At 34.8% G+C, this 22,809-nt stretch overlaps 1 protein-coding gene and 1 long non-coding RNA gene across 5 annotated transcripts in view; one reads left to right on the top strand and one right to left on the bottom strand.

Moving 5' to 3' along the window:
* The window catches only part of TRPM7 (transient receptor potential cation channel subfamily M member 7), a 165,922-nt gene extending 147,286 nt beyond the window's left edge, over positions 1-18,636 (top strand). Inside the window, exons 29-40 of one of the 2 annotated variants that reach the window (XM_007479942.3) lie at positions 4,488-4,584; positions 5,033-5,103; positions 5,984-6,018; positions 8,459-8,484; positions 9,793-9,843; positions 10,602-10,667; positions 11,122-11,405; positions 11,508-11,590; positions 11,851-12,056; positions 14,186-14,237; positions 14,772-14,878; positions 17,141-18,636. In XM_007479942.3, coding sequence (XP_007480004.1) covers positions 4,488-4,584; positions 5,033-5,103; positions 5,984-6,018; positions 8,459-8,484; positions 9,793-9,843; positions 10,602-10,667; positions 11,122-11,405; positions 11,508-11,590; positions 11,851-12,056; positions 14,186-14,237; positions 14,772-14,878; positions 17,141-17,265 — 1,203 coding nt within the window. In that variant the 3' untranslated portion in view covers positions 17,266-18,636. The remainder of the gene's footprint in view (positions 1-4,487; positions 4,585-5,032; positions 5,104-5,983; positions 6,019-8,458; positions 8,485-9,792; positions 9,844-10,601; positions 10,668-11,121; positions 11,406-11,507; positions 11,591-11,850; positions 12,057-14,185; positions 14,238-14,771; positions 14,879-17,140) is intronic. The other variant, XM_007479943.3, reaches the window with a different exon arrangement.
* The window catches only part of LOC103106828 (uncharacterized), a 71,490-nt gene that overhangs the window by 46,636 nt on the left and 2,045 nt on the right, over positions 1-22,809 (bottom strand). Inside the window, exons 1-2 of one of the 3 annotated variants that reach the window (XR_008914876.1) lie at positions 11,812-11,920; positions 8,002-8,050 (exon numbers count right to left, since the gene is read on the bottom strand). The exons of the other annotated variants lie outside the window; for them this stretch is intronic. This is a non-coding gene — a long non-coding RNA (uncharacterized LOC103106828). Of the gene's footprint in view, positions 1-8,001; positions 8,051-11,811; positions 11,921-22,809 lie in introns of those variants that run through there. 3 annotated transcript variants of the gene reach the window in all.

Below are 22,809 nucleotides of genomic sequence, written 5' to 3'. Positions count from 1 at the left end.
TGTCAACCATGTTTGAGTACAAATGATTTTCAGAATAAAACAGTAACACAGTAGATAATGCCCATTCAAAGAAGTACCAAGTCCCCAAAATTCACAATAGCCCAGTTAATTACAATAGCAAACAAACCCACTATCATATTTCACATAAATTTCTGTATGACATAAAAAAAACCTATGAACTGATGGATATTTGTCACAATTTTTACAGATGTAGCAAATCTTTCAACCTTGGCAAACATATTTTTAAACAAAGCAAAACTTATTTGGGTCTAGAACATCATCAAGAAATCTAGATTGTTCTGGTGGAAGTAAATTAAAATGAAGAATTTTGCAGGAGCTCTTTTTTCCGGCTTCCTGCTACATAGAAATACCTTGGTAGGAACATTTCTTTGTTTCTCTACCTTTAATACAACATTCTTTATAATATAAATATAAAATATCCATTCAGAAACCACTAATTATGTAAAATTATTTCTGAGGACCCCTTAAAATTACAGTTAAATTCTTTAAAGGTTGTATATAGCTTTTGATGAAGTTCATCCATCATCATCTATGTGACAATACACAAAGGCAACATGTCATCATCCATGAATCTAGTGAAAATGGTTTTGGGCGAGACATTCATGGACTTATAATGATATTTTTGTTCTTCGGCAAAGGTAAAGGTACAAATTAAAGATCAATATAGGCAAAACATAGCTTAAAATGATTCAGCATATCAGAAATATATTGATTAAATTAAAACAGATAAACAAAAAAAATTAAACCTTAAAGCAATCAGCAAATACAATAACAAACCAATGAGGGTGCAGAGGCAGGCAGTGCAGTCAAAATTCTTTTCACCAATCCCAATAGACTTGTTGTTCATTATTACAGGAGAATAAACTCAAAATAGTTAGCAAGAAACTTCCGGATCTCTTTTAAAGTTTCCCTCCCTTCCCCCAGTATTTATTATCCATTTAGATTTCTTTTGTCAGTGCCTTGAATTTTTTCATAAAAGCACAGGGCAGGATCTCCACTCTGCATGTTGAGAGCAGTTAGGACTTTTAGAACTTTGTCAAAATATTTCAGGTTGGTTTTTAGCATAAGCAGCCTGGCTTGTGGCATATTCTTGAGGAGAAGGAAATAAAATGGGAAATCTCCAATGAAAATAAAAAGTCCCAGGGAAAAACTTACAGATCCAAATTGCAATTCTTAGCAAGACACTGAATATGGTTTGTTTACAGAATAAACAGAAAGAAGCAAAACTTTGAGGGAAAACAATAGCATATTTGCATATGATAGAAAAAAAAATACTGCTCCTTGGTATTTTGCATCAAGAGAAAGAAGGGGGAAAAAAACAGGTTTATTTCCCAAAACTGACTAACACCCTTCTAAACTAGGAGTCCAGGATCAGCTTTAAAAAAAAAAATTCTGCTTGAAAATTAGAAGGTGTGGGATTCTTTTTTTCACACTGAAAAATGGCTAGGGCAAGCTGCAAAAACCCACGTGGAGTGTGGGATGGGGGTGGGGGGGGTGGCCAAAGGGATTGGAGAATCTCACCCCCTGTGAAAAAAAAGATGGCTGGGATTGGCAGGCTCTTGTGGCCGGTCTGGTCTTGGCAAGAGGAGGTTCCAAGCTCCTCTAAGCTGGGTGGAGAGTGGTGAGGAATGCTGGCTCAAGCAGATGGTTGGGAGAAACAGCAGGCAGAGGCAGGCACACAGGCACACCATGCCACCAGACCCTTGTGGTGGGCAGTGATCAGATAAACTTACTATCTCTACTGTAAGGTTATCTGCTCAAAATTTTTTTTGAGAATTCGTAATCGCTTCATGGTGAGCCAAAATGTGGGTTTTTAAATTAATAATCAATAACTAAATGTTATATTCTATAAAGTTTTATTATTCATAACTAAATCAAAAGAACTGCCTGAGTTCAGCCCAGTCACAGGTCAAAAACAGAGCCTGGGAGGAGCATAGATCCACTTAAATAACAATAATGTGATCTCGCCAATGTGGAGACAGGAGAGATTATAGGGAATTTTGGGAAATACTAAAGACTTCTGGGTAATGAAGTCAATGGTTCAAAATCTCCACTTATACACTTTCTTGTCTTAAACCTTATTATCTGTCTTAGTAATAACTCTTAAGACAGAAAGGCAAAGACTAGGTAAACAGGATTGTGATTTACCCAGGATCACACAGGTAGGAAGTATCTGAGGCCAGATTTAAACCCAAGTCCTCCCTACTCCAGGCCTGATACTCTTATCCACTGTGCCACCTACATGTCCCATATGTATTATTTCTAATAACTCATAAACTATGCCAAGTTATTGAATTTTACAATACAGAGACTGCCTTGAAAAAAATCAAGATAATATAACCTTATTTATTTGGGTTTCAACTCTGTTAACCATTTCATTCTATTCCTTCCAGGATAAATAATATTCTTTTTGATTTAGAACAAGCAATCAAACATTTTTTTTAGTCTTGCTTTCACATTGTTGTCCATTATTATCCCACCTATCCCAATCCCTGGGTTTTATCCCTACTTTGAATTTCCTCTTGCCCCTAGAATAGTGTGTTACAAAAATTTTCTCTCATTCAAATACTTCCCTTCACATCCTAGGTTCATTTATTACCAGAATAGTTTTTAAAATTTTTGTTGACCTTAGTACCTATTGGCAATCTCAGCTTATTCTATTATTTAAGGCTCCACCATCTCCTAAAGGATTATATTTCATTTGTGGTGATACTTTGCTACTTCCCTTTGCTTCTGTCTTCTGTGCATATCAATTTTTTAAATATCGGAGTGGTCATTTAATTCCTTATGCATCTATATTAGTCTCTCTAGATATTTTCCTTCTAATCAGAATTATTTCTTAGAATTTAATTTTCCCTGTGTTTACTGTCACATTTGGACTGACTTCTCCCAAAGAATTTTGGACAATAGGATGTAATATTAGTAACTAATACCCTTTCATTTGATAGCTCTGCCCACTTTTTTATCTGATGGTCTGTTGCAAAGACGGTACAAATGTTGGGGGAGAAAAATGATAATGTCAAATGATTTTTTTCACTTAGTCTTGTGTGACTCACCATTGAATTGGCAAAGATAAAAACCTTTTTTTCAAATTTTTGCTTAGAAACTTGGCAGTTTATCTTCACTTAACAAATGCATATTAATTGCCTACTTTGTACAACAAAGATTTATACATATAATCAGGTTTCTTTTTTATGTCTTTTTTTTTTAAAGACAAAATATTACTCATTAAAATTTTTAAAAACCTCTAGGGATTTGGTGTACCACAACAAACAACATTTCCATACACATGAGGAACAAAAATAGAGGATTGTATATGAAGTAGAATCATTCCGTACATCTTGGATTTGTTTTCGGTATAGAATATTCTTAAATTTAATACTGGTTACACCAATGCTCTGCTGAAAACTGTCTTTTTTCTGATTTTCCTTCTGTTCTTGTCTTTGGATAGGTAGGATTCAGTAAATGATAGAGAATAGGCCCGATAGGCAGAAAGAATAGCATGAACTGGAGAGGAGAAATTAAATGTTTCAGTAATGAGCAGTTTTGAGTTTTGTTCTATCACGGGGTTATATAGGGTAGTATTTATAAGGTAGGTTTGGACTACTTTGAACATCACAATAAGGAACCTAACTTTGTTCTTTGGTCTTTTGAGAACCATTACAGATTTTTATAAAAGACATTTTTAGGAAGACTAATAATGATCTGGTGTGCAGAATGAGTTGAGTGGGGAGGGATACTGGAAACAGGTAGAGCAGTGAGAATCTGATTATTGAAATAATTTTATCTCAGGTAATAAGGACTGTGCCTGTACTACAATAGTGGTAATAAGAATGAAACAAAGATTTATACAAGAGAAGAATGATTCATTTCAAACCTTTGTAAGAAAACAGGTTTTTTTTGTTTTTTTTTTGTTTTTCAGAAAAAATCAGGAAGAAATGAATTCTGATCAAAAGGCATTCATATACTGAAATATGGTTTCAGTATAGTAGGTCACGTACCATTGAATTCAGATAAACTTTAGGCAGCATAGTGGGTAAAGAATCTAGAAGACTCTTTTTCCCAAGTTCAAATCTAGCCTCATACACTTACTAGTTGTGTAACCCTGGGCAAGTCACTTAACCCTCCATGTCTTCGTTCCTTTTCTGTAAAATGAGCTGGAGAAGCAAACTATTCCAGCATTTTTGCCAAGAAAACTCTGAATGGGGTCATAAAGAGTCAGACAGAACTGAACCAACATAATAAAAAAAAAACTTAAAGGCAACAGGATCATAATCAGAAATTTTAAAATGTTCCTCATCTCTGAGGTTGACTTCAAGGTGAATCACCATGCTGTTTGATATATGCTTGTAGTAGGTAGAAGACATGGATGAATGAGCTCATATTGACCAAATAAGGCCATTCTTATGACATTTAACTCATGGTATAAACAGACTTCTAAAAGATTACTGGACTGTTTTCTGCAGAATGATCTTCCTTCTGACAACTCCTTGAAGCATGTGAGTTCTTATGCTGGATTAACTGAGTGTCACAAGACACCCATTTCCCTTCACTCAGACCAAGGTAGGTATTTTGCTTTGTTCCTGGTCTTTCTAATATATAAGGGAAGGAATAAAGCCTATGTGCTGAGACTGATTCTGAAAAAATTAGTTGATTGGTTATGCTTATAATATTTAATGACCTCAATCTTGGTAAATATGATGCAAGGCCATCTGACAAAAAGAAAAAAGGTGGTAAGGTGAACCATTTGAGGTTTTGAATAGCCACAAACAAATGATAACTGAAAAGATTGGGAGAGCTACAGAGAAGACTCAGATAAGTTAAATAAACATGAATTTGTAGTAGACCAGTTTAGCATAACTAATTATTCTCCTGCTAGGTTTTGAGGCCCACAAACATAAAAAAAATTCAGAAAAATTTTAAATTTTATATTATGCTTACAAAGAAAGTCAAGTGTTTGGTTACTCAAATATTCCAGATGTTTAACTTTAGGGTTTTTTTTTCCTTTAAGTTCAAAACAGTAATAGAAGAGCATCTGCAGAAGACACTCATGAGGTAGATTCCAAAGCAGCCTTACTTTCGGTTTGTGCATTTTAATTTTATCCAGTGTTTATGTCAGAAAATAACTTTATAAATGAAAAGTGATGGTGTTTTAGGATCATACTTTTTTTAGATTATGTTAAAACTTTTATGAAAGAGCCTTGAGCATAGATTTATTTAAGAAATCTCTTTTCTGACTATAAGGTGGAGCTCTGCTTTTCAAGTTCCTGTAGAGGGGGCAGAGCCAAGATTGGCTACTTGGTAGCCCAAAAGCTAGAACCACTCAGAGAATCCTCCCAAATCAAGTTCCAGTAGACCTATGACCAAAATATCATTCTTCCCCGTGTTTGGCAATCCTCTCAGCCACCTGAAACATACCTCAGAAACCAGAGTATGCTAAAAAAAATTGTCTTCTTAATTACCAAAAACTATCAAACCAAAATTAGTCCATGCTCTTTCAGTTAATGTTCTCTGTCAGAAAAGCCCTTACGCCATTACTCATTTTTTAATGACTTCTGATTTATAATCAGTTATAACTTTGTTGCTTCTCTTAATTTCTCTGAACCTAGCAGATAAAAATAGAAAGAAGTGTTTCATGTTCATAGTGATATTCTTAGGTGATTAAAAAATTATGATCAGTATATTCTGTTTAAGAAGACAGAGAAGCATTAAATACATTTTAACTATATATTTAACTGAATACAGAATGTTTAAAATAAAATATTCACTTAGCATGAAATAATTGATTCTCTTGAGTGCCTTACTAGAGTTATGCCCATTATTGAGGACTGTGTGAAATGATAGTTATGTTTTCTTTTCAAACTAGCTTTAAAAAATATAATATTTTAAATAAAGTCATCTAGCAATTGTATTTTGTTTTGAGATTATTAAAATATCTTTGTTTTTGTTATTTTGATTATAGGATTGGTTACAAGATAGAACAACAAATACTCAAATGTAAGTAGGCTTTCTGACTCATAAAACTAAATTTCAGACTGTTAGATATTCTGTTTATATTGCTTATAAAGCATGTCACTTAATACTTAGAGGGCCATGGAGATTATATTAGAAAAATCTATACTCTTTACTATTTCTTTGTTGGGACAAATAATCATGAATTAGTTCACTTATTTAGTTTCCTACTTCTTTTTTTTAAAACTCAAGTTATTTCATTAGCAAGTCATACCTTTAGCTTGTTACTAAAATTATATGTAAATTACATTGTAGTATGTAGATGTAGAGACTAGGATTAGTGCCCCTAACCTAACCCTAATATGAGATCATAAAGGGCTGGACTAAGATGACAACTATGAGAACACAGAAAAAGGAACAAATTGGAAAGGTACTTCACTGGAAAAATAAAAAGAATTAGTGATAGATTGGAAATAGGGATAAGAAGAGTCACATCCGATTCTGATATTGGTAAATCTGAGGTTTCTCTCAATGGTAATTGGGAGAGCTGGCTTGTAGTCTATAAATGGGCCTTTCCCTGTTATATAAAAATAAGAAGTTACCCCATTAACCAACAATGGCACTGTTATTCAGTGCAAGCAGAGCAGGTATGATGTCACACCAGAGATAGAACTTGAAATTGTTCTGGGCACTCAGAATTTTATTTTCACAATGACCAGATTTCTCCTTGTATCTTTTCCCAGCTCCCTCCTCCCCAGAGGGCCATTCATCATAAAAAATATATTCTATTTTTAAAAAGAGAGAGGGAAAAATCAGCAAAGCAGACTAGTATGTGGAAAAAATCTAGCCCTCACCATAGATTCCCTCACCTCTGCAAAGCAGTGGAGAAGATATCTTCTCACAACTCTTTGAGGAGAAACTTCACCATTATAACTTCATAATATTCATCTTTGGTTTTTGTTGTGGTTCTTTCCACTTACATTGTGTATATTATTTTCTTGGCTTTAAATATTCAGTGGTCATGGCTAGAACATCCCAAAATAAAAATTACATTACTGTACTATTAAACTTGATCTAAAGATGTAATGCTTTCCAAACAAACCACTGTTTGTTTACAGGATGAACTGAATGAAATAGGAATAGTGCTTCAAGACCACAAACTATCATAAAATAATCATCATCAGAACTATTTGTCACTGGTTAAAAAATGGAATTGTAGATCAATGCAACAAACAAAATGAGAATATCATAAATAATTGAATTCAGTAAGAGTTTCTGAAAATAAATAACCTAGAAAAGAACTTATTCGATAAGAACTCCAGGATACCTAGAATTTCATGGCTTTGTCATTCACTGTTTTTATCATACTAAAGATCTTGGAGATTCATTACTGGTCAGCCATTAATGGACAACTATAGGTGGCTTAGTGGATAAAGTTCCAAGACCAGAGTCAAGAAGACTCATCTTCCCAAGTTCAAATTTGACCTCAGTCACCTACCAGCTCTGTGACTGAGCGATTCACTTAATCCTGTTTGCCTCAGTTCCTCATCTATTAAATGAGCTAGAGAAAAAAATGACAAAGAAAATGCCAAGAAAACCCCAAGTGGGCTTAAAAAGAGTCAGACATGACTGAAAATGACTGAACAAGAAAAGAGTTTGGACATAGGATGTATACTGTACCCAAGGAGAAGCCACCAAAAATAAATGTTGCTTTTTTTGTTAAACCAATTGATTTTTTTTTTGGACAATTTCTATTAAGGACCATCCACTTAGAAGTTTAAAGATTGCATGTGGTAGTGCTAGCCTCAGAGATACACACTGAGGGGGAACTCAAGGCTCTGAAGAGTTCTGTAATATCCTCAAATCCTGTACCAATATCCCAAATTCTCTAAACTAGTCAATTTTTTATTAAGAAAAAAGAAAAGATATTACCTTAAGGTTAATGGTTTTTCCTGTCAATGGATCTTTTTAAAATTTAATAATGAAGCTAAATGGAAATGCATGGTTTTTTTATAATAGAATACATACCTTTCATTCAGGGAGCTTTTACTTGTGTATTTATTCCATTGCTACGAAACTAGAATTTAAGAAGAAATTTTAAAACATCATGAAAGTCTTGGAAGCAGTTATAATGAACTCTGTGTAACTTCCTATGCAGAATCATGTCCTCATTTTCAGGGGATGAATTCTAGATATCACTACAATGTAGAACCAGTGAATATGGTAGTATGCCTATGATAGGCAAAAATATACCCACCCACCACAATTTGGAAACATACGATAAAGTAAATATGAAGATAATATTACATATAGGCAGACCTTCAGATCAGACAATCAGAAGGCTATCTTAACATTATTACTTTTATTAATAATTACATTTTAACGATTCACTAGAAAGTCAGTTCACTTCTAGGATTTGAGAATATCACTTAAAAAAAGAGCTTCACAACTTTATAACTTGGTCCTCTGTATAACATTTTTCTAGGCCATCTGAAGAGGAAACAGCAAATGGTAAGGAGTGAAGTTTCTTCACAATAGAGAAATTAGTGATCACATAAGGCATAGTTTTATTATCAAACTATCCTAGGTGTAATAATTTGGAAGAATTAATATTTAAAGGTATTTCATCCCTTCTAAAATTAAGATATTGATTGATTTTCATAAACCTCACCAATCTTCTTATGTTTCTACCTCTGAAATTTTTTCTTCAAGCTTTTTAGACCATGTTTCTTCTCGATGGTGAATCCCTCTTCAATCTTTTTAAAAAAATTGTAGTTCTAAATTTAAGTCTTAAATACAATATCCACATGAGTGACATAACCTCCATTTTTATGTGTTTTACATTACAAGTATTCATCTTACTAAAAGTGCACAGGTGTTCTAATTCCATGCCCATGGAATAGCAGTTCTGGTTAACTGAGATCCACACTGAACACTGATATACTGAAGTAGATATATGCTTCTACTCGATCCCCAACTATTAAATACTACAGAGACTGAAAAATGCTAAGAGGGAAGCATATGGCAAGGAGCGGAGGTCTACATTCCTGTGTCTGTTTACTCCCTCCCGGGCTGGCCCCCCTTTACCCCCACACACACATACACACACACATACACATATCCACACACCCAGTCAGTACTCCCAGAAGAATAGTAAATGTCAGTGGCTGATGAAGAGGACAAGGAAGTATACTGTTTTCTCTTTTAAGTACAGTACTTTATGCTTTTTAGATTATATTTATCATCTTCATTTTGTACATAAATGCAGACTAACAGTAAACATTAGAATTAAGCCGCCCAGACCCCAGGTTCTTTCCACTATATGATTCTTCCTCTCTTGTTTTACATTTTTCCCATAGGCCAGTATGCAATTTGGCAGGGGCCTAGAGGCTTTAAATGCATCTCAAACCACATGATACCATTTTACTATTGCCTCATATCATAGGATTCAGTTTCCTCTTTTAAAATTTTTTAACTTCATATATTTTGTTGTGGAAATTTTTCTTGATATTTTTTTCCCCTTCAAAAATGGGTTTTCACTTTCTTGAATATGTAATGGGAAGCTAGAGGATTTCCTTTAAAATTTTAAGCATTACTTTCCATCTAATCTCCCATATCTGGTATATGCATAGTCTACCCTATTAGAATTTAGATCCCAGAAGACAGGGACAATTTTTCCTTTCTTGGTATCCCAGGCCTTTTCACAGCAAGTACTTAATGCTTGTTGCCTGTCTACCTTACTTAAATAAGATTCACATGGAAACATTTACGTGCACTAGTTAATTCTATAGAGTTATACTTACTTATTTGTCATTTTAGGTATTGCATCTCCTTTTAAGCCAGTTATGGATATAAATTACTACTATTCAGGTCAGTAATATCAGAAACTGAAAATATATGTCATTCCCTTGCTCAGGTAATGTTAAAAATTTTTAGGATAAAAAACAAACTTGTCTTTAAAACTTTCCACATTTGACTCCAGCCTTCCTTTCCAGACTTATCTATTACTTCCTTCTACACTATGTACCTACAAATTTTGCCTATTTTCTCTTCCCTGACTCAGTTGGGAACTTCCAGACAGGTTGTTTCATAGGTCTGATGGTCTGTCAAAACTCTCAATCCTTTCCCACCCCCTAGGTGATGGTGGGCCGTCATGTAGTGTTATGTCATTAGTAATAATTCCTAGTCTATTACTTATCAAGCAAGATGAACTCTTTTCTCCCTTTTCTATTTACCAGATTTTATTGGGGGATAAAAGGGGGGTGACATTCCTTAACGTTCCTGAGAACAAAGAAATATGTACAAAGATCAAAGAATTGGTTTGAATCTCTCCTACAAAACTCAAGATATGGAAATAATTTGGCATACATAAAAAACAAATCCTCTCAAATCTTCAAGAGTCAATTCAAGGGCCACCTTCTAAAACTCCAACAAGTGGGTTGAGTGCTTTTTTACCTCCTCAGATTTTCCTCTGTTTGTTTAAATGTTATTTGGTGCCCACCTTTCCCAAGGGAATCCAAGTTCCTTAGAGGCAAAGATAGATTTTCATTTTTTATTCCCAGTGTGATGCTTTGCATATTGTTTGCACTTCATAAATAAAGTGTTGTTTCTGTATCCTTGTTATGCAGCTGTAGAAAGAAATAACCTGATGAGGTTATCACAGAGCATTCCATTCACTCCTGTGCCTCCAAGAGGTAAAAATAAATAAAATCATCATTTCTTCTTTATGTTCACGTTTCATTTGTTATCACAGTATTGATAGGGATAAGCAGGGTCTCACAAAGACGTTTTGATTTGCCACCACTAGAAACATTAAAGCCTCCTAGTCCAGAACAGTTCTAATCCATTTGCTGGATCTCCAGCAGTGTGGTATAAATAGTGCTCTCTCCAACTGCCACAGACCCTCCCTAGTTTTCATGTCAGGGTTTCAAAAAAATCCATCCATGCACTCGTCCTTACAGTGTGTATATGGCTAATTTAAAATGTATTTTAAAATTTTTTTAATTCAGAATTTGATAAATAATTCCATTTCAAATCCAGAACCACATATTAAGAAAAGTTCATTGATTTCTAATCACTTTATTAGCTTTTTGTTCTTTATAAGAGTACTAGGTTTGAGGTTCACGTCTATTTCCCTTTATTTTGCAGGTGAGCCAGTCACAGTGTACCGGTTGGAAGAAAGTTCTCCCAACATCTTGAATAATAGCATGTCATCTTGGTCACAACTAGGACTCTGTGCTAAAATAGAGTTTTTAAGTAAAGAGGAAATGGGAGGAGGATTACGGAGAGCTGTCAAAGTACTATGTACTTGGTCAGAATATGAAATCCTCAAATCAGGGCATCTTTATATCATCAAATCCTTTCTTCCTGAAGTAGTCAATACATGGTCAAATGTTTACAAAGAAGATACAGTGTTGCATCTCTGTCTCAGAGTAAGTACTAGTAACAATAGAAAATAGTCTTTTCCCTGAAGTACAAATAAATGTAAAAACTTGTTTTTATTAGCTTAATTGAATAAGCTGTTTCTTTCCTAGGAAATCCAGCAACAGAGAGCAGCACAAAAGCTCACTTTTGCTTTCAACCAAATGAAGCCAAAATCTATTCCATATTCTCCAAGGTAAATCTTTTAATTATTTAATTCTTTTAAAGCCTGTACTACTCTGAAGAGAGAGTTGCTTTTTTTTTTAAATATCACAGTTGAGGTTCAGTATTTTGTAATTTGAATATTGTACTAAAATTTAAAGTCTTAATGATATATATCTGGAAGAATGTATGCAATGGATAGATAAGTACGATTTTATTAGAATAGTTTTTGAAATTCTGAGTTAACAGATTTACCTTTATTTAATTTAGTGTCTTGTCAATATTTTTCCTAAGGTTCCTGGAAGTTTTCCTGTTATATTGCCATTCTGCTGGACAGTGGTTTGCAGTTGAAGAATGTATGACTGGAGAGTTTAGAAAATATAATAATAATAATGGTGATGAAATAATTCCAACCAATACTCTAGAAGAAATCATGCTAGCCTTTAGCCACTGGACATATGAATATACAAGAGGGGAGTTGTTGGTACTTGATTTACAAGGTAAATTAAATTAAATTTTGCCCAAGAAGAAATGACAAGTATTCTAAATGACTAAAGTTGCTTCTTATTCAGCCTTTTGAGGTAGTCATGTACCTCCCCTCCCCTTCTTAGTTTTAGATATTCTCTTCAATCCCAACTTTGAATAAGGGAACTCCGGAATCAGTACAGAAAATGCTATTATCAGACACTTAATAACCAGATAAGAATTATATGCAAATTGTAAACACTTGAAAACTTGAAAATTTTTTAAGTATGTTAAGTGGTCTCACTAAAATCTTTTTTAAACAACTTTTTAGCAAGTCTCTTGGTCATAGTCAACTCACTTGAGCTGCTTGCCTCCCTCTAGGTTTACTCTCTAAATTATATGTAGTTCATCTGTCTATTCCAACCCCACCTCCCCATGTCTCTTATCTCCGGAGTTGAAGTCATTACTCTTTTCTAGTCAGCTAGTTGTTTTTCATGTCCAATGTGACAAGGAAATCACTTTAAAAGACTGATATATATTAATTTAAGGTCGCCAAGGAATTCAGCTATGTAATTCCTAAATGAAAACTCAAGTCAGCAGTCAACCTTTTATGGAGTTTAATTACAAACAGGAGGAAGAAAGGTATTAGAGAGAGGGAGAGAGAAAGGGGAGAGAAGGGAATAGGGCTTAAATACCCCTTCTGTTTAGGCTGGGCCAAAAGGCCCAAGCCCTTAGATAGCTGAGGCAAAGAAACAGTCTCAGGGGCCTCCACCTCCAGCTTTCTTCAGAGCAAGCTTCTCAGAGCACAACCTCTCAGAGCAAAACCTCTCCAACCAACCACCCCTAGTCCTCAGACCCCGCTATCTTTAAGGAAACCATCCAAGTTCCCTCCCCTCAGTTCTCACATCTACCAATCACTGTCCATGTCTTCCCTGTGCCAATGGTGGCTCTAGCTTAACCCAGGACCGCCTAAAGGTCTGTGGCTTTGCACATGTCTGTTGAAGGTCATATTCTCAAATAATTAAATCTTGATCCTTTGCTACAGCCCTTCCTAAATCCTGTTACCCTGAGTAGGGTGGAGATTGGAATAATTAAATTTTGATCTATGCTGCAGCCCTTCCTAAATCCTGTTAGGACTGAGTAGGGTGGAGATTGTAATTTCCAAGACCTGGTTCTGTCATTCCAAGTATCTCTATTGTATCAATTCTAAAATCAATCATGACTCAAAGAACTTCCTGTTCTATGCTTAAGCATAGGTCAAAGCCTTTTCCATTGTTCAGCAAAAGGTTTCTGTCCTAAAGTAATCTTAAGAAGGGAGGAGGAGGAACCTCCCATGCCAATGGGGTTCACATTCCAATAGACTATCAGTAAGAAATTTTCCAAGTATGAAATTTCCCAATGGTGAAATTTCCAACATTTATAAGTCTAATGTTATGTTAGAAATGTTAAGGTTTACACCAAAAAGAATCTTTCTTAAATTTAAGGCCCTGTTAAACACCAATTCTTTCATTAGTGTATTTATAACATTTGGTTTCCTTGTAGCTTAAATAAAAATTTGTATTTCTGTGTTAGAGGTTGAGTGAGGTAGCAGAGTGAGAACATTGGACTTACAGTCAAGAAAGCCCTCGGTTCAAATCTTGCCCTTGACACTGTTATATAATCATAGGCAAGTCACTTAACCTCTGAGCCTTAGTTTCTTCTTAAATTGGGCAAAATGAAAATAAATAGCTTTAGTTGTTACTGTTCCCTACTCTCTCAAGGTTATTCCATGTATGTCAATAAGGTGATCTAAAGGGCTATGTAAATGTCGACTGTTACTTTTTATGAAACTGTATGATTGTAGTCTACTCTGAAAACATTCTCTTTTAATGAGTGATAAGTCAAGATGGATAAACCTCTTACAGGATTGTTTCCTCTCTTGACTGTTAATACACCTAAAAATGAATGCCAAAGGGGTTCAATCCTCCTACCTATCAGCTCTGACATTTGATTCCCAATAATGTCAAGAGTTATGTTTTTCATGCTGAAATATAGCATCAGGAGGTCAGACATGAAATACAAAGCAGTCCGAGAGGATACTTTCATACCTGAGCCAAGAATAAAAACTAACTGAAATAGTAGTGTGCCATGTCAATAACTAAAAAGTTCTCTTTTTCATATGAAGGTGTGGGTGAGAATTTGACAGATCCATCTGTGATAAAAGCAGGAGAAAAAAGGTAATATTGGATTTCACAGCTTTTTAATGCATATATAGTTCAGTGAACAATAGAACTTTTATTAGTTGAGGAATAGGGGAAATTTAACTAGGACAGTACTTCTTCCTTAATGGAGTTTACCATTTAGTGGTAGGACATGATGGATGCCAATAACTATGCTGCCATTCCCCACCATCACTACCCTGACACACACCCCAAAACAACAACAAAGAGGCAAATCTTTTAAAGGTTAACAATAAATGTGTGTCTGGCTGGGGAAGGATCCGTGAAAGACTCATGGAAAAGAATTCATGTGATTTGGGCTTTAAAAGATGAGTAAAAAATTTAAGAGGTGAAGAATACATTACAAGGATGAGGAACAAAATGAGCAAAGGCCCATGTGTGTGATCATTAAGCAATAAAACAGGTTGTGGAAATGAGTGAAAACACAGAGCTCAGGAGATGGGGGAAAGATAATGCAGAGCCTGGAATCGGGCAGAGGAATTTAAACTTGTTCATAATTCTTTACTACTTCTTTGCATAATGATTTCAAAGATCATCTGACATGGTTTTTGGGCCAGCAAACCTAGGAGAAGATGCAATAAAGAACTTCCGAGCAAAGCATCACTGCAATTCCTGCTGTAGGAAACTTAAGCTTCCAGGTAAAGTTTTCCTTTTCATATCACACATGACAACTATTAGACCAAGCTTAGGCTTTATCCCAGCCTATAAGATCATCAGTTCTATAGCCAAAATGATTCCTAGTGAAGAACTATCTGCCCACTGAGGGCAGTTGTAGCATCAGCCTTATGGTCTTGTGTTTTCACTATAAGTTTAGAGCATTAGAAAGTGAGATTTGATCTGATGAAATAAGGTTAGCAGTGCTGTCAGCAGGGTAGACCTTTTAGCTAGTGTGCCAGATTAATAAACTTTTATTGAATTCCTGGCTTTGTAGAGTTGCTACAGTTACAGAACAAAATCTAAATTGGCCTTGCCTTCTCATGTTATAATGGAGATTAGACTCTGTATACAGGTAAATAAATGGGGAAAAAAATCAAAGTAATTCCCTATTGGAGAGGGAGAGCATTGTAATAATTGGATGGGTTTTGAAAGGCTTCCAGTTAAGATATACTATTTGAACTGAGTAGAGATGAAGAGGGAGAGCATTCCAAGATCAGGAGCAAGTGGAAGCATGAGGATTAAAATAAGCAAGTAAATTTATAAGAATCAAATCATTTTGGTTGGAACTATTATAGGGGACATGACAGGAAATATTTTTTATATATATATATATATATATAGATCTAGATAGATAGATAGATAGATATGTGCCGTCTTTTTATTTACACACACACACACACACACACACACAGACACACACACACACACACGATAGGTTAGAGTCTATTAACATCAAAAATTCCAAACATTAATGAAGCTGTCTTCCTCAGGTTCTCAAATAGCAAAAAATATTTTTTTAATTGATACCTGGTATGATTTGTGAAGCATTATTATGTGATGAGAGTGAATGTTAGGATTTTCCCCAAGCATGTATTCTGCACATAAAATTCTTTGTCTTCAGAAGAATGCCAAGACTAACAAAAATTTGTAGCATAAGCTGCTAATCAAAAGTTTTAAAGGCTTATGATAGCAGAACATCTGTAGAGAACTGTGCATATAAGTGAGTAGGCATTATTTTAGAATTGAGTATTTGCAGAGATGGAACCGATGATTGACACAGTTAGGTCTGTGTGCTTATAGAGTGGCATAAATACAGTAGTCCAGGAGTCATTTATATTTAGTTTTAGAATGTTCTATTATTTTTCTTGCATCTTCAGCTTACTTTTTTAATTTAGTAGTTATGTTTAGGTCAGGAGATTAAGAAAGTCTGTTTGTGTTTCTCTGTGCACAATCTATGGAAAAGAAAAGGAACCTTTGATTTAAAATTCATTGGCAGCTAATGGACAAAAGTTTAATGTTCTGATGAATATGAGAGTAGACATGACTGCATTCAGGGAAGATATTAAAAGTTCAGAGTCCACCCACTTCATAAAATATATAAATATGAGTTTGCAGTCATCATTAGTGGTAATAATAACAAACATGTCTAAAACTATAGCTGAGTCCTCTGTAGTTTAAGCTAGCCGTGCCACATACTAAATTTTATTTTATTTTTATAACCCTTATCTTCTGTCTTAGAATCAATCCTATGTTTTGATTCCAAGGCCAAAGAGAATTAAGGGCTAGACACTGGGGGTTAAGTGACTTGCCCAGGGTCACACAAGTAGGAAGAATCTGAGGCCAGATTGGAACCTGGGACCTCCAGCCTCTAGGCCTGGCTCTCAATCCACTGAGCCACCCAACCCCTTACATACTAAATTTTAAGTCTTTCCTATACCTTCCAAAACAAGACAGCACAATCAAATTACATCATAGGATGAAAAATGAACATGTACTTTTTCGGTAGTAATAATTTGTTTATGTAGCATTTTAAGTACATTGTCCTATAATCTTCCTAACAACCCTGTTAATATAGGCATGGTTACATGTCCATCTTGTAAATCAGAAAAGTGAGGTTTCCTTACCTACTTTTCTAAGGTCACATAACGAGTAGCAGCATTTAGGACTCACATCTATCAGGTCTGTTGACTCCATGATGCAATGCTCTATTATACACACTGATTTAAGATTTAACATAGACATGTAGTCATTTTAAAGAGCTACTTTATTCTCACTAAAAATGGAAAGGTTGTGTTGCCTCAGCTTAAACTTATTTATTGTCATCATATGACTCAGTTTGGTACTTAAACTTATACGAGTATGCATTTGGTTAGATATATTGCAAAAAGTGAAATTAGGTAATTATCCAGTTGTAAGAAATACTGACCCTTCTTTTACTTCTGTTTTTGTTTGGAATGATGCAGATCTGAAGAGGAATGACTACACGCCTGATAAAATTCTGTTTCCTCAGGATGACTCTCCAGATTTGAGTATTGAGCCTGGGAGCTCCACCAAAGAATCAGCTAATTCTATTCGTCTGATGCTGTAATCATTGGTTTGACCTACACCTCACAAAAATGTTACTGTGGTGTCACTTTTCCTTAAGGAGGAAGCTGTGCAGTAATATGGAAGGGCAGATCCAAGGAGAATCTGGTGACACTTGACATGTAATGGGTCAGTGTCCTCAAGGCCTCATTAAAGTAGTGAGTCAGTAATTGTCTACAGGACACAGCTGGCAGTTAATACATTTTAAAGGTAAAGAAGAATTAGTATTTATAACTTTTAAAAGGGCTCGTTTTAGTAGAAGATTTCATTTGACTTTGTTCTGGTGAAGGGGGTAATTCCCTCTTTCTCACATGGTGCAATATCCCGTTAACCAAAGTCATGTTTTGTTAAAGCAGAATGTGTTTGGCAGCTGGTTTCCTGCCAATCTCCTTGAGAAATGAAGTGATCACACCCAGCCTCCTGATAAGTTAAAAGTAAATGTCAGCCTCCGCGCGTTTCACTGACATCTGGATAATGAAGTCACTCGATCTCAGCTAGATACTTATTACTCACTGAAATAGAGAAAAGTCCTAAAAATATTAGAGTCAAAGGAAGAATCGGGAAGATTGAGCAGAAGATCAGAATGAGCATTTTTCTAATCGAGACTTTTTCCTGAATCAGGGTTAGGCTCCATGTTTAAAGATAGAGCCAGTTTTTGTCACTAGAACCCTAATTGTGCAAAATTGTTTTATACATTGTTTTATCAAGTCACTGTTCCATTGTAACAGGTAAAGCCATGTGAGACTGGTATAATACACCTGTATAGAAGGGAAAAGTACTTGCGGTTCAAGAGTTGCCTTGTAAGAAAACATAGAAGTGCTTTTTGTCTGTAGTAACTTCAGAAGTGACATACTTTCCAAAGATCTTATAGACCAGAATATCAAATTAGAATGTACACATGAACTTTTAATTGTAATTAAATTGTGTAGGAACATCTTGAACTACTTTTGTTTTGGGTACTTATTTAAGAAATGAATTGAGTTGATTATTATGTAATGTCGGGAGATTGCAATGCAACTTTATGCCAATAAAAGGTAATGTAACTGCCCCAAATATTGTTGAATATTCAACAAGAAAAACCTGTTTCTGACTGAAGTTTCATGCTTCAATTGAATTTTTAGTTTCATTTTTGTTTCTTAGGTACTAATTGTAATTTTAACCACGGGGCAATATAGTGCTCCATTTGTATTTGTAGTGTATCTTATAGATACAGAAGCAAGGCAGAAACACAATAGCTGTTTAAATGGTGTTTTATGTTGATTGAAGGGGAAATGGGGAGAAGAGAGAAATGAAAAGTGTATTACTTAAAGACATACTGTATACATTTTGTATCATTAAATCTTTAAAAGACTAAATAAATTTATTCTTCTTTACAGCTGTTAGGTGTGTTGAATTATTCTGAAGAAAAACAAATGAGTTTTCATATAGTAGATATAAATCATTTGCATAGCTAGTCTTGGCTTTTTTTTTTTAATAAAGTACATATTTTTTCTTAGACCTCAAGCAGAGTGTGATATCTTATCTGCTTTTGCAATTGCATTTGTTATTTTATTCACAATGCACCATTTAGCCATTATTTCTTTTTCTAAAATCAGAAATTTTGTGATTTGGAGGAGGGAAGGATTGTACGAAGGTAGGAAAAAGGAGGGTCTTCAGGCTTCACCCAGAAGGCTAATTTGTAAAGTATGTCGGTCACTATGAAATAGTGACTAGCACTTCCTTGTCAACTGTTCACAAACAGATTCAAGGTATTAACTTTCTTTTCTTCTGAGTTCCAAGAAGCAGCTAAATTTCTTCCTAAGAAGGGCAATAGAAATCCAAGCCCCTTCATGCCATTTTTACTACCTGACCTAATTTGATATCTTCTGCAACGTTAACATTCCCATCACAGTTTCCTCATCCTGGTCAGTTGTTATCTCCTAAATAAGCTGTGACACTCCTGTCCATCCATCGATTCTTGAATTTATATCCATGCAGCAACAGTTTCCCCTTATATTGACTGAAGGAAGCCAGGTCAAGTAACAGGATGAATATAGAAGCATAGAGGCATGTTCTATAAAAGTAACATTATTAGTAGTGAGGCTCACAAGGAAGGCTACAGAGATGGAGGGGAAAGGGTTTTGGAAAAAAAAAACAGTAGGAAGGAGAAGGATAAAAGAAACAATAAAATCTATGGATGGGGCAAGAAAAAAGATAAGAGAAGACTAAACTTTTTCTACTGTTTTCTTTATCAAAGGGTCTTTGGACTGCAAAGGACAGAACAAGAATGACTTAAGAGGGTGCTGGTACCAGTAGCTAGAAAGATCACCAGCAACCATTGATGAGTGGAAGTCAACAAAGACATTTGGGCTACATCTGAGAGTACTGAAAAACTTCTTATAGATGTGTTTGCTCAGCTACTTTTGGCAATCTTTGAAAGATTGTGGAGAACAGGAAAAGTACCAGTGGGGAGCTAGGGTAGCACAGTGAATAGAATATTAGTTCTGGAGTCAAGACTCAGCTTCCCAAGTTCAAATCTGACCCCAGACAAAACACATAACCCTGTTTGTTGTGTTTCCCCATCTATCAAATGAGCTGGAGAAGGAAATGGCAAACCACTCCAGTATCTCTATCAAAAAAAACTGATAAAAAGAAACAAGCAAGACAGTTTAGGGGCAGCTAATCTCAGCAATACAACAATCCAGGACAGTCCTCAAGGACTTAATGACAAAGAATGCTATCCACCTCCATAGAACACTGTTGGAATTGGAATGCAGATCAAAGTATACTATTTTTTTCTATAGTTTATTTGGGTTTTTATTTTTAGGGTTTGGGTTTTATAGGAATACTTTCATAACAATGAACAATATGGAAATATATGTATAACCCAGATCAAGTTGCTTGCCATCTCTGCAGAGGAATAATTTGGATCTTATAACTTCAGAAAACATGGAAAATTGGTCATTAAATGTAATTGGTAAAATAAAATCTCTTAAAAAATAAAGGGGAGGGGGCAGCTGCATGGCTCGGTGGGTTGAGAGCCAGGCCTAGAGATGGGAGGTCCTAGGTTCAAATCTGGCCTCAGCCACTTCCTAGCTGTATGACCCTGGGCAAGTCACTTAACCCCCATTGCCTAGCCCTTACCACTCTTCTGCCTTGGAATCAATACACAGTATTGATTCCAAGAGAGAAGATAAGGGTTAAAAAATAAATAAAAATAAAAGATACCATAAACAATGAATACCAAAAAATTTTCACAGCAAATTTCCTTAATAAAAGTTCTCTTTTTTTCAAAGATAGAAGGAAATGAGTCAAATTTATAAAAATAAGAGTCATTCTCCCAAGTGATAAATTGTCAAAGGGTATGAAAGGGCAATTTTCAGAAGAAAGTTAACTATCATCATGAAAAAAGAGCTGAATCACGATTGATTAGAGAAATGCAGATTTAAACAACTCTAAGGTAGCACTTCAAACCTATAAAATGACAAATCCAGAAAGGTTTAGGGAAAAGTTATATGAATGAACGTTTGGTGGAATTGTGAACTTGTTCAACCATTCTATAAAACAAGTTCGAACTATAGCTGAAGGGCTACAAAACTGCATATCCTTTGACCTAGCATTTCCATTAAGTCTATATTTCAGCGAGACTAACAAAAAAAGAAAAGGTCCTATCTGTATAAAAATATAGCAGCCCTTTTTGTGGTGGCAAAAAAATTAGAAAATGAGTTGCCTGTCAACTAGGGGAAAGACTGAACAAGTTGTGGTATATATACTATTGTACCTTAAGAAACTGAGAGTGCTTTCAGAAAAATGGGAAGACCTATATGAATTGATGCAGAAAGAAGTAAGAAGAACCAAGTGATCACTACACAGTGACAGCAATATTATATGATGATCAACTGTGTGAAAGACTTAGCTACTCTGATCAATACAATGCCCCAAGAAAATTCCAAATAATTCATGGTAAAAAATGCTTATACATCTCCAAAAAAAAAAAAACTAATGAACTCTGAGTGAAATTTGAAATGTTTTTTTCTTGCCTTTTTAATTTACACAACATGACTAATATATGTCTAGCAATACCAGATTTTAAATTGTATTATAAAACAGTAATTATCAAAACTTATCTGGTATTGGCTAAGAAGAGAACAAATAGTAGTAAAAGATGATAGTAACCTTGTATTTGGCAAAAGTAAGATCCTAGTTTAGGGGATAAAAATTGTTGGGAAAACTGGAAAACAATTTGGCAGAAACTAGATATAGACCAATATATATAGACCAAGATTTCACATCATTTACTAAGATAAGCTCAAAATAGATATATGATCTAAGCATAAAGGGAGATAAGCAAACTAAAAAACAGGACATATGAGATTTATGGATGGGAGAAGAATTTATGAATAAATAAATAGCATTGTGAAATATAAAATGGATAATTGTCATTTCATTAAAATAAAAAGATTCTAAACAAAACGAATGTAGCCAGGATTAGAAGGAAATTGGAAAATGGGGGGGGGGGGGGTCAGGGTATAGACAATTTCTCAGAAGTCTCATATCTAAAATATATAGAGAACTTTGCCAGTTTTACAAGAAAATGAGCTATTCCTCAATTGATAAATGGTCAAAGATAACAGTTTTTGGATGAAGAAATCAAAGCCATATATAGCTATATGAAAAAGTGCTCTTAAGTCATTACTGATCAGCAAAATACAAATCAAAAGAAATTCTAAGCTGCACCCATCAGATGGGCTAAAATGAACAAAATCACAAATGTTGGAGGGATTGTGGGAAAATGGGACACTGAACTGTAAGCTGATCCAACCATTTGAGAGAGCAATCTGGAATTATGCCCAGAGAATGATAAAACTGTATATATACCCTTAGACCCAGCAAATCCAGTATTGGGTCTATATCTTAAAATTGATCCGAGAAAAAGGAAGAGAAACAATGTTCTAAAATATTTATAAGCAGTTCTTTGTGGTATCAAAGAACTGGAAAAAGAGGGGATGTCCATCAGCTGAGGAATGGCTGGGGAAAAGTGTGGTGCATGATTGATAGAATACCACCCACTGTGCCATAATTAGTGATGAGCAATATTCATTTTTTAGTAGAAAGATCTACATGAAATATGAAAAGTCAAGTAGAACCAAGAGAACATTATATACAGCTACAGAATTCATGTTTGGAAAATAATTTGTGAATATCCACCTCCAGAAAAAGAAATGATAAACATAGTTTTTATGTACGTGAAGCCTTAGTGCGAGGAGGTGAGGGGGTACTTGGGAATTTTAATGTAAACCAACAAATAATTTTTTTAATGATATGACTAATATAGAAATATGGCTTTTGCATGATTTCACCTATACAATTGGTATATTGCCTTCTTGGTGGGTAAGGAAGGCACAAAAGGGAGGGAAAATATTTAGAATACAAATTTTTTCAAAATTTAAATAATACTTTGTTTAATTTTAACAATAAATACTTGTTGATGAATGGATAGAAAGATGTAGGCTAAGCAAATAGGTGGATTCAGAAATAGTCAAAAAACCAGACCCAGAGCAGTACTAGA

This window comes from Monodelphis domestica, chromosome 1 (genome assembly GCF_027887165.1).
Source record: "Monodelphis domestica isolate mMonDom1 chromosome 1, mMonDom1.pri, whole genome shotgun sequence".
Taxonomy (NCBI): Eukaryota; Metazoa; Chordata; class Mammalia; order Didelphimorphia; family Didelphidae; genus Monodelphis; species Monodelphis domestica.
Note: the sequence above shows the minus strand (reverse complement) of the source record. Positions and strands in the feature narration are given on the sequence as shown.